Raw genomic sequence first — 13,078 nt, 5'->3', positions numbered from 1 at the left:
ATGACATGAAGAAGGCAAAGCCTATAATATTCTTCATACTCCCACCAGCATATTTTTCCTAACATGCTATTCTAATCATATCACTCTGTAATGCTAAAAGCATTTAATAGTTTCTCACGCCTTAACACTTTCCTTACAACCTATCCCCAGGTCTGAGGCACACTGTGGATCCGAGCAAATTTTCTATCCTCCCCTCTCATTAATCTCTAACATAAAAGCTGTGTTTCATCAGGCTGAATTAATTTGTACATACACCACAGGCCTTAGTCTCATCCTATCTCGTGTGTGCTGACACAGGTCCCTTTGTTACATCTTCTGCATCTCATCTCCACTCTACATTTTACCTCTGGGACCTCTCTGCTTCCTTCACCACCTCACTCAAAATTTCATAATGTCTGCTTCTCCCTTGCCCACTTTTTTCCCCCTGCTTTGAGCTTTTGGTTTTTACAATGCTTATTAATTCTGAATATGACTAAATTTTATTTGCATTTACATCTTTCCCCAACCATAAGCTCATGATACATGATAAAAGGATCTTTACACTTCTTACCTCACCATGCAACATCTCAGAAAGTGCCTTGCATGGAATAGCCTATCAGCATTTTTTTTTAGTTGAGTATGTATTATGATAAAAGAAGTCAATGGCTTCATTATCTCACTGGAAGAAAAGCAATGGGATTTCATGCAGTAGGAGGTTTTGATAAGATCTAATGATGAACCTCTATAATGATTCATTTTTAATAGCTGTTCAGTCTCTAGGAGGCTGAAAATACTCCCAAATAATAGATAAAATATGAACATATCTGTAATGTATTTTGGCTACAAATTATGAAATAGTTTAGTACAGTTTCTTTGATAGTGCAAATTGACATCTTTCTTAATCCTGAATCTCACAGAATAAATATAAATGTAGGGCAGTTCAAATAGGGTAGAAAAGAGCCCGCATTCTGAGGGCTTCCACTGAAGATGAATGAATGATGCTACAGCTGACATCTCTTTCTGCTTAGAATCATGATCTCCAAAGAATAATCTTTCCCTGAAATGCAATTGTTTAAGGCTTAATTATTCTATGAGAAATCATAGTACTGTCCTACTTAATTCACTCATAGCACCCACTTGCTTTCTCCATCAAGTGTGTTTGGATCAAGTAGCAGATCATGGGGAAATTTAACAGCAGGCTAGTGTAAAAGAAAACAGCTCTCAGGAGTTTATTCCTTTCCCTTGTGGTGACTTTAATAGATAGGTTTCCAATTCATTAATTCTGGAACAATTGCTTACACTCTATGTGTCAGACACTGGGTTAGATGATAGGGAGAAAAAAAATGGAAATTATTATATGATAGACAAAGCAGATCTCAGGTAACTGATAGAGCTTGGTGATCTTGTCAGATGAAAATAACAGTATGGTCTCAACATCAGGAAGCTTGGGTATCAGCTATTTTTTAACATCTCTCTTTAGAGGGGAGGGTTTCTATACCATTGCTATTTTCTCTCCCTGTGACTGATTGGCTGTATTTACAGAAGTAATGTGCTATATTTGCAGAATTGTGAAGTTTATTAAAAAAAAAAAACAACAAAGTATCACTATAATGCCTACCCCAGCCACTTAGCACAAGAGCCTAATAACTCTATTGCTTATAGCAGAGTGCTTCACAGAAATGGATTTCACTATCTTAAGCTGTCTCATATAGGTAAGAAAGATGTCAGAACTCTTTTTGAAAAAATGAGAAAACATAACAAATTATTGACATATGATTCCATGAAACTATCCAATGTCTTTTAGACTGCATTGACTGAAGTAAAAACCCATTCTAGCAATGTGTGGTCAAACACTGTTTCTTGGCTCCAATTTTACATTCTCACTATCTCATCTAAAGACTTTACAAGATTTTTTTTGTAGTTTTATTGATTTTATTTTTTAAATACAAGACAGCAGAATGCATTACAATTCTTATTATACATAAAGAGTATACTTTTTCATATCTTTGTATATAGAGTATGTTCATGCCTTTATATATGTACTTTTTTTGCATTACAATTCTCATTACACATATATACCACAATTTTTCATATCTCTCTTTGTGTATATGTTGACACCCAATTCAAGTCTTCATACATGTACTTTGGATAATGATGTCCATGACATTCCACAGTCCTTGCTAATCCCCTGCCCCCTCCCTGTCCCTCCCACCCCTCTTTCCTATCTAGAATTGTCACACCATACTTTAAAAACACATGTTACATAAAGGTCACATTATGATAAAAATCCACAAATAGATGTGAAATATCAAATATTACTGAATGCTATCAAAAATACAATAATTTATCATCTAACAAGGATAATTAATGTACATCTAGAAATTCTAATAGCTTATGTGAAGGGAGTGCAAATAGCTAATGTAACTTGCAACTCACAATAGATAGGAGAATAGTTAGTGAATCAGGAAGAAAATTTGTAAAGAAAGCACTGCTCAAATGTTAGCAGACTAAGGCAGAAATAAATGGGATAATCCTTTAAAAAGGGAAGTATGTTTGTTATGAAACCTTATGAAAAGATTTTGTGAGGATCAACAATTTTTTATTTTTTTATTGAGACATAATTTATTCATTCTTTATTAGGCACAGTATGGCAATTCAATAGAAGTTATAATATGTAATAACTAAATCAGAGTAATAAGCATTTTTCTCTCTTCAAACATTAATAATTTTTAATGTGTTGGGAATTTCATACTCTTCTAGTCATTTTGAAATATATCAAGTTGCCTCAACTTACATTTGCCATACTAAAGAAAAACCAGCACTCATATCTGTACTCCAAGTGTGTTATGGTGTCCCTTATTGAAGTTTCTTCTGGCCCCTCTCCCTATCCACCTTGCCAAACTCTGGTGAACACATTCTGTTCTTCTACAAGACTGACTTATAAATTTCTACAAATGAGTGTGAATGAGGTATTTATCTTTCTGTGTCTAGCTTATTTTGCTTAACATCATGACCTCTAATTAGAACTATTTTGCTATAAATGATAGAATTTCATTCTTTTTTGTGGTTAAATAATATTCCATGATATATATACATATATATATATATATATATATATATATATATGTGTGTGTGTGTGTGTGTGTGTGTGTGTGTATATATATATATATATATATATATATATATATATATTTCTTTTATCAATTCACCCACTGAAGGTCATCTCAGTCCACTCCACATTTCACTATTTTGAATTTCTGTAATAAACAGGTGAGAGCAAGGCTTTTGTTGTTGTTGTTGTTGTTGTTATTATTTATTTATTTATTTGGGGGGGGTATGAGAATTTTGTCTCCTTTGAATATATCTCCAGTAGTGGAATATGATCAACAATTATTTTAAAGCAACAGGTGTATATATGAGTTTCTAGACTAGAAAAGTCATATAGAGAGAGGCATGAGGAGTGAGATTCTGTCTTCAGTGAGCTCTTGGTCTTGTCAAGTGCTCGCTATACATTGTAAGAAGAGTAAGCCAACTGAAGGGTACAGTGATTCATTTGCAGAGAAAGATGAACTCAAAGTAGTCAAATATTATAAATTTTGTCTGGAAACACTATTAAAATAACTGAGGAAAATAAATAACTGTTACCTTCTAAACAGAACTTAAGTTTATAAGGAATGAGAGTCCAGATCTTGTAAAGAAAAGCAAAGCTGGGGGCGGGGGGAAAGAGAGAGAGAAAGAGAGAAAAGAGAGAGAGAGAGAGAGAGAGAGAGAGAGAGAGAGAGAGAGAGAGAGAGAGAGGCCTGCGCGTATGCCTTGACAACATAATTTGAGGTCTGGGATCCAGTCAAGCCTAAATCATTGCCACTCTTTGAACTTCTTACTTACCTGGGTCAGTTGTCCCCATTCTTTGTGTATGCACTATTTTGAATGGGGTTTTATCACCTGGAGCCAAAAAAACACCACTGGATTATACAATCATGAATGGCAAACTGGTACTAAGAACACCATGATTCAGAAGAAGGACAGTCAGTGTGGGGGGGGCAATTACCAGGCAAGTCTTCATCAACTGTAGGAAATGTTCTAATTCGATCTTTAAAAAGTGAATAGTTTACTGCTCTATTTAACAAAAAAAACCATTCCAAACACGTGAGAAAGTGAGGGAAGCCAGGGAGGAAGTAACAGAATGGCTAGCAGTTCTGATTGAATGAGAACATGTGAATTAGAATCAGAGCTCTGGGTGGCACCCTAATTACAGTTGCAGGTTTATATTCAGAAAACCAAAAAGAGTCTTGAATAAGAGCATTAGATTACATGCATGTTCATTTGTCATTTATTTTCTTAGTCTTTCAATAAAAAGGTGAAGCTGAACACCAAGGGGGAGGAATCAATTAACAAGTTAGCAAAGTCATGTATATAACCTTTCCAGGGAACTGGCCTTTTCATTGAATAATCAATGGTAAAACACCTGTTTCCAAATCTCAGAACACAATGAAATTTAGATTACCATCTCTTTGTTAATTAGCATTCTACTAAAAACAAAGCTTAGAGAAGTTGGGTCAGCATCTATTCTCAAATAATCCTTTTATTGAAAGGGTGACTGATACTATTCCATGGCTCAATTAAATGGGCAGGAGGCATTGTATAGTACCTGGAAAATACATCAGTTGAAAATGCAAACTCTAAGTCTTCCCCAGATAATTAGAATTTTCTACTTTGTTGATTAATACGGAATAAATCTTTTTGCAAAATGGTTTTTGGAACAACTGTGTTTCTCATGACTATTTAGACCAGAACAGTTGTTTGCATTATAAATTCAGTAGAGTACCAAAGGCCTCCTTCTCTCTAGTCATACTGTATGATTTTAATTTCATTAAACCAAATTGATTGCAAACTCATTTACATTTAAGACAGCAGAACATTGTATATTTTATTTTTACTGGTTTGAATATATGATCCAACAAAATTAGGGAGAAATTCCCAAGGTTGCAAATATACAGTTAATAACTTACTGAATCCCACATGCCAATGAAAACATTATGCAAATGAAGCAAAATTTTCACCTATCCAGGAACTAAACAACAGATATGATTCATTTGAAGACTGCCTTTGTAGGGGAGAAAAGTAAAATAAAAAACTATTAAAAAGATTCATTATGTAAATGCATGTACTGAATTAGGCGTAAACCAAACCATTGTGTGTAGCTCTGAAGTGTTCCAGACAAAATAAGTCAAGTTTTATCCACCATGAGAAATCAGTTAGTTATTTAGGAAATAACAGAGGATAATAACCTTCAAATATGGCTAGCAGTAACAGAGAAAAGTAGTCAATATTTGCACATTAATTAAAAGAACCATACCATAGAACAATGCAATACAATTGTTAAACTACTGATAAATATATAGTGTTTTTAATTACACATATGGGAAGTGATAAATATATTGGGAAGATGCTTTTGTGTGTCTAACTAAGCAACTTTTCTAAGTTGCAAGAAGCCTGTCTTCCAAAAGATGACTAATACATAACTTTCATATTTGCAATCATAAATATTCTGATTTGGGCCTCTTATATAACTAATAAAAAGAAAGAATTAGTATTTACCTGCCCAAACTAAACCCTAGGTAAAGTAGTAAAAAAAGTATTATTCTATAAATTATAGGCAAATATTTTAATCAACGTGTAATTTGTTGACCTCATGCAAAGACATAATATTAGAAAGTCTCATGTGTTGGAAGCTATATTGATAATTCAGGGATATTTTTCTGCACTTATAATCAGTCACCTTTATATATGAAAAAAATTATTTTGAGGGAAAAAATGTTTTTTCATGTATAGTTTAAAATTTACAATCCTGTTCTTTTATTTATTCAAGAACACTGGTTTGTTTATTTGTGTTCCTGACTTACACATTTAACCTTCTCTTGATTCCAATCCCTCTGACTGGTTTGCTCTTTTCAATTCTTTGTCTGTCAAATCAAACTTAAGACCTTAAATACACTTGTTTGGGGGAGCCTTTTACCACTGGCCACAACTGAACAAGGATCTCCATATCATGTATACTCCACAGTACTCTGTGTCTACTCCTATCACAACCCTAAGCTATGTAATAAACATTTTTGTTTGTTTTATCTCTACAATAGACTCTATGCTATATAAATGTAGAGATTATATTCTGTTGTTTGTATCTCATTCCTACCACAGCATCTTGTACAAATTAGGCCTTCAAGTGTCTATTGAATTAACTCACTGGGAGAAATTTTAAAGAAAAAACATAGACAAAAATGATTTTAAGGGCTGGGGATGTGGCTCAAGCTGTAGCGCGCTCGCCTGGCATGCGTGCGGCCCGGTTCGATCCTCAGCACCATATACCAACAAAGATGTTGTGTCCGCTGAGAACTAAAATAAATAAATAAATAAATATTAAAAATTCTCTCTCTCTCTCTCTCTCCCTCTCTCACTCTCTCTTAAAAAAATGATTTTAAGCACAATTAGATGCTTAAAGATTTTTAATCCTGATTTATCAGGATTTTAATCAGGATTAAAATATTTTTTGTTTCTTTTTGTTTTCTAACTCTATTGTTGCACTCTTATGTAGAATTCTCTTTGACAAGTCACAAATTTTAACTTGATAATGAATAGGCTCAGGAATCGCCTTCTGATTCTTGCATAGCTACTTGGTTTGCAGATTGAACAGCACTATGAGATTCTGTGCTGCTGAGAGGCTAGTTTTCTATCACTTGATTTTTCTATGCCCACAATTTGATATGCAGCATATTGGTTTCTTGGGATTTCTGCTGACATTAACTGCTGGGCCATCAGTCTTTAAAACCAGGCATGCAGTTAACTATTTTAGGCATATCTTTATTTATTCAATTCATATTTTCTGTGGTGAAAGCTCAAAATAAAGCAGCTTTAAAATCCTGCTAAGTCATTTCTTCTTCACTAATTCTAAAGAAAAAATATTTCTTAAATTTTGTAAAAAGGACATAAGTGTTTGCAATATAGAAAATAAAATGTTACATGCTGGCAAAAATGTATATGTTTACTTTTCATTTAATTATAAAATATTATGATATTTTAAAACATAAATTTTGAGATAAATTTAAAGACCAGGGTATGAAATACTATAAAAAAGAGATTCTAGAACCTTATACAGGTAAAATAAACAATGATCATGACTGGGAATGATTATACTTAGCTCCAAGGATATGATATATTGCATGGTTTTAATGCCAAGTAATTATCTTCAACTCTTAACCAATAAATGTCCTGAAAATTCACTTTAAGCATTTTCTTAAAACTATAAAAATTTTAATGTAATGAAAAATAATTATAGATTTAAAAATTTTAGGGACTTGCCCTGATCTAAGCTTCATCTCTTAATATTTCACATGTTAAGAATTTTAGAACCTAAAAGTAAATATTAAAGTATAAAACTCATTCTAAAGAATGATCAACTTATTTATTAGGCATATTAGGGCAATTTCACTGGTTTAGACTTTTATTTTTTGAGTATTTAAACTTTATTTTGATGCAAAATTATAATAAAAAATTTTATTGTTGAAAATGGCAAACAAAATTCTAGCTCAGGAAGATGAAAAGGTTCTGAAGATGGATGGTAATATGAAGATTCTTAATGCCAGTAAACCATACACTTAAAAATGGTGAAATGGTGAATTTTATCTAAGGCATATTTGACCACAATAGAAAATCCTCAGAAAAAAAATAAATGAAAATGCATATTACTTTCATGATGTTTAATTAGTTGCTTACTCAGCTAATAAATAGTTCACAATATCAGTATTAAATTTTTATAGTTTTATGATAAATTTAGAACTTTAATATAGAAATTACTGATGTTTCACTAATAATATTTTAGGGACTATACAAACATTACTAAAATCTAAAATAGTTTTGTTATTTTGATTTTGATGAAGAAAAAGACCTTAGAATAAATAACAAACCAGTAGGTAAATGCCAAATAACCTTATTTAAAAATGGAAAATAAACCTAAATAGATATGTCTCAAAAAAGACATGTAAGTAGTCAAAAGGTAAATAATAATAATAATAATAATAATAATAATAAAAAGGTTCACATCACTAGTCATCAGAGAAAAACAAAACAAAACCACAATGAGCTATTACCTCACTCCAGTAAGATGCCTATTGTCAAAGACAAAATAGAAGGACTGGCTTTTAGAAAAAGCAGAAAAGGAAATCTTGGCACACCGTTGGTGGGAAAGGGAATTAGTATAAGCATGTGGAAAACAGCTCTGAAAACTGGTTCAGAAATTTTAGTGCATTCTTCTTAGCCGCATCAGCATAAGGGGAAGCATCATGGCAGAGTGCCTGTGATGGCACTGCTGCTCAACCTGTGGTGGTCTGGAAGTGATGAAAGTGAAGGGACTAGGGACAAGATAAACCCTGCAAGGCATGTCACTGGTGACCTCCTCTCATCAACTAGGTATCCCAATAGCACTAGCAGCTGGGGACCAAGCCTTCAACACATGTATCATTGGGGGACATTCCAGATCCAAACTTTAATGGAGGTGTCAGTTTTCTTTTACTGGATGATCTGTATAAGACATAGCTATTCATATGATATGCAAAGTAGGTCAGACACATCTATTATTTCATTCTTCTGAGATTATGCATTATGGTCAGCTTAATTAAATAATTTATTATCCAAACCCAAATATTTCAAGAGTTAAATAGAGACAGTATTAATAATTATCCTGGTATAGTGTACAGAAACAGGAATATTTCCAGGTAAAGCAGAAAATGTGGTCACCTTATGTGTAGTACTCATATTAAAACTGATTACAACCCTGTACTTTAGTAAATCACTATGGTTGACAAATAATAATAACATTAAGTAAAACTCTGTGTTGAACGTAGGGACTTTTAAGTCCTAGTCTTTCTCCTTTCCTGTTAAATGCCAAAGAACTGTTCAGTTTATTTTCTACATTATGAAGATTACAGAGCAGATGAAGTCTAGACATGAAATAGTGAATGATAAATATTAATTTTTTGTGCCAGTCATTTGTAAAATGACTGGCACAAAAATTAATATTCAGAAGTTTAAAGAAATGAGACCATTTCCAATCACTCTCTCAACTAGTTTATTATAAAACAATTTTATAAAGAGTTCAACTTTCAACACTTAGAGTTGTAAATTGATGTCTACTAAATTTTAAGTATTTCTTTAAAAATTCTGATTCTGGATCAGAGTAAGAAATTCTCAAAGACTTTGACACAATTTAGTTTTTAATTCTCCCCTTCACCAATATTTCCTGAGCACCTTTTTATGCGAGACGCCATGTTAGATGCTGTAAATACAAATATAATATGAACTATGTTCCCAAATAACTGTTTTCTAATATGAGACACAGAGAAGTGAACCCATAATGAACAATGACGCCTGCAATGAAATGATGTGCCAGGCACTAGGGAAGAACTGTTAGCTGCAGCTCTTAACAGAGGGTGTTAGAACTGCTTTCCTCCTCACATGTTTTACCAGGCTAGTTAGTCCGGGTGGTTTCATTTCTACATTTACTTATTCATGCTTCCCTTTGGCCTGTCTTCATGTGTTAAGTCTGCACCTTTCCCAAATATCTAATACATAGATTAGGGTGATGATATGTTAATCTCAATATTTATCTACACATCAGTATCGGGAAAATATCTGAATCTATAGGGACTCTGGGTCCTTTTCCTAGATTGACATGATGAAGATAAAAGAGTTTGGATTACTTTCTCAAAAAATATAGAATTAGTCTCCACAGAACTTTATTTTTCAATTTTTATTTATTCATGTAGCTCAGCTTTATGGAAACCTCTTGAGATTCTTCAGGATAATAATGGATAAGTCAAGTATGCATTGCACATCAAAAATCATATAAAGAACATCTGTGCTAATTCCTGATTCTGAATATTACAGCCCAAAAACTGAGATGACAAGCTCTTTTCATTTGTTTTAATTTTATTTAACACATAATTTTTTAAAATTACCAAATACTTACAGATTCAAAGAAGTTACAAAATATAGTACAGAGAGAGTCTTGTGCCCTTTTTCCAAGTTCCTCTGCTATTAACATTTGCCTAATTATAGTACAGTATCACAGCCAAGAAGTTGGCTTTGGTAAAGCCCAAAGATTTTATTTAAATCTTTCATGCTTTATGCCTTTTTAATGCATTCATATATACGTGTGTTGTGTGTATTAAGTTCTATACAGTTTTGCACATGCATTTATCTGTGTCAAGATACAGAATTATTCGATTACTTCAAGCATCTCTATTTCAACTTTTCCCAATTTCTGCCCTGTTTCTTTTCTTCCCCTAACATTAACCAACTTCTAATGTGGTGGATATTATTTAGAAATAAAATGACAAATATTACATCAATTTAAGGATCATAATTTGTATTCTAAAGTCTAGACTACTTGATTCTATACTCCAGCTTTTAGGACTTGTTGTCTATGTGACTTTGCACTTAATTTCCTTAAACATCAATTTCCTCATCTACTATATGAGTATATACCAGCCTATATTTCATGGGGTTATGATGATTTCATCCATTAATTCACTGTGATGATAGAAATTATTATAATGAATTATGCCTGTCCTGTTGTGTTTACAGCCTAGTAGAGAATATGGACATTAGGATATTAGAAAACAGCATAACAGCTTCCAGAAGATTCCTATGGCAAAATCTGTGAAGGAATCTAACCTATACTTGGGGGAAAGAATGTGAGAAATGGAATATTGAAGGAAGTGATGAAAAAAACCCTAAGATTTAAAAGATGAATTGGCAGGAGGCAGATCAGAGGGGTTAAGTATTTTTCAAGAAGAGTAGCAGCTAGAAGTATATAGATCTTTTGGAAAACTTGATAATTTGATATGGCTGTAACTCAAAGATAGAGAAGGAAGACCTTTCAAGATGCTTAGAAGTCTAATTTTCATCTGGAAAACTAAGGAAGAAATCGAGAAGAGTAACATTATCAGATCAGATTTGCATTTCAGAAAAATCACCCTGGTGGAGTGTAAGAAAAGGTAGAAGGACTGTAGATTATTATCCATAAATCATTACTAATTAATGAGTCATTTTTAGTTAAAGATAATTCTTAAAATGGTGGGTTATACTAACTGAACTTGAGGTTAAATTCTAAGCTTGTGATTTTGATTAAAACCTATTAACAAGACATATAAATTGAACTTCAGTGGTAAAAATAGTCAGCTAGTTTAGAGAAGTCCAAAAGCCAAAAGGACAACGAGAGAAAAACAACTTTTTAATGAGCCAGATCCTTCCATTTGCACCACAGAAGAACAAATATAAATAGTAGCTTCAAGTATTTATGGCACTTTTGATATCAAGTAATTAGTTTTGGTAAGTTTCACGTTCCTTATTAACTCCTCCTTAGTAATAGGAGAGCAGTTTCTTAGTGCCTTTCTCTTTTTCTATTTCTATGTATGATACATATTATATGTATATATTTGTAATGTATATAATGTATATAATACTATCTCAGTTGTTATATGTAATGAATGTATATGAAAAGGTAGAGATACCAATCTATATCAATCTTTGTTTATATATATATATATATATACACACACACACACACACACACACACACACAAAGACAGATTAATATAGACCGACATATATATTTATACCATATCCTTCTTAGGAGTGAAAAGTCTGAAGTATCATGTTGAGAAACTGTTCATCTTAATGCAGATTTTTCTCATTTAGCATTTAAGCCAGGATCAAGGCACAATGATCTGTACCAGCAGTCACAGAAACAGCTGGCAAAGCCCAGGGAAGTGGAGGATGCACAGTGGATACTGGATTATTCACTCTCACCCCCTGTTCTTAGTTCTTTTCATTGCATGACTTTAAAATCACTAATTCGATTCAGTGTTTTTTTTCTTCCCCCAGCAGCCAGAGAGTACATAAGTGCTGTCCTTTCCAGCCTCTGAGAAGCCCTTGCCAAGGGCCAGAACACTTCTATTAGCTGTTTGCTGCTCCCACCACTCTTCCACTCATTCTACGGTGAAAAAAAGCAAAAAACAAGTATGAAAGGTTGAACTTGAGAAAAACACAAATAGATTTTGATTCCCCTTTACTCTGGATTATTTGTTCCACTTTTGTAGAGTGATTCTGAAAAATAAGAGATGATCATGTTATGGGAAAAATAAATTTAAACCAATGAAAAAAACTTGATATAGATATTTAGAATTGATACATAAAAATCAAACACATAAAGAATATATTACCTAAATGAAAAAATGAGATTTCATCTTCTTGACTTATTTGGATAGAACAAATTATTAGAGGAAAACCACCTTACCTAGGTTCTTCAACTTGTAAGAATCTTGTTTTGAATAGCACAAAAAGAAATAAATATTTCATTACCCATATAAAAATTTTGAAAACATAATCCACATACTGAACAACTGTAATAGATTTTGTATGACATTCTACAGTTATAAAAATGTAGAGCCACGCACAGTAGCATATGACTGCAATCCTAATACTTGGGAGACTGAAGCAGAGGGATCACAAGTTCAAAGTTGGCCTGAGAAACTTAGTGAGGCCCTAAGCAACTTATCCAGACCCTGTCTCAAAATAAAGAGTGAAATAAAAGGAAAAGAAAAGAAAAGGCTGGGGATGTTGCATAGTGATGAAGCACCCCTAGGTTCATCCCTGGTACCAAAAAGAAAAAAAAAATTGTATAAGTCATAATTCAGGATTTTTTAAAACTATCATTCCAACATTTTTATCAAGTTCTATAGATTTAAATGACACCAAATGTCTGTAGTTCTTGACTCAAAACTACAAAGTACAAATTAATATCATATCAAGAATATTTATTCTAAAATATATTAGTAAAAAGAACTTTTTAATTTCAGCTTTATCTGAACAATTAAACTTTTTAGTGGGTGATTTTAAAACTATAAATTAACAAATATTCTAGCATAAAAGAAGTAATCATTATTTTTAAAAATATATCATCTTAATATTCCTTTTTGTGATAAAGTATTTTTCTTAATTTTATATTATTTGATGCCAAAATAAAAGTGAGTATTTCAGTCTT

The 13,078-nt window shown here is 32.5% G+C and overlaps 1 protein-coding gene across 1 annotated transcript in view; it reads right to left on the bottom strand.

Annotated features, from left to right (window-relative positions):
• Cntn5 (contactin 5) overlaps positions 1 to 3,883 on the bottom strand; it is a 663,533-nt gene extending 659,650 nt beyond the window's left edge. The window contains exon 1 of the mRNA XM_077797318.1: positions 3,865 to 3,883. Within this exon, the coding sequence (XP_077653444.1) occupies positions 3,865 to 3,883 (19 nt within the window). The remainder of the gene's footprint in view (positions 1 to 3,864) is intronic.
• Positions 3,884 to 13,078: the final 9,195 nt, after the last annotated feature.

This window comes from Urocitellus parryii, chromosome 4, assembly GCF_045843805.1.
Source record: "Urocitellus parryii isolate mUroPar1 chromosome 4, mUroPar1.hap1, whole genome shotgun sequence".
NCBI lineage: Eukaryota > Metazoa > Chordata > Mammalia > Rodentia > Sciuridae > Urocitellus > Urocitellus parryii.
Note: the sequence above shows the minus strand (reverse complement) of the source record. Positions and strands in the feature narration are given on the sequence as shown.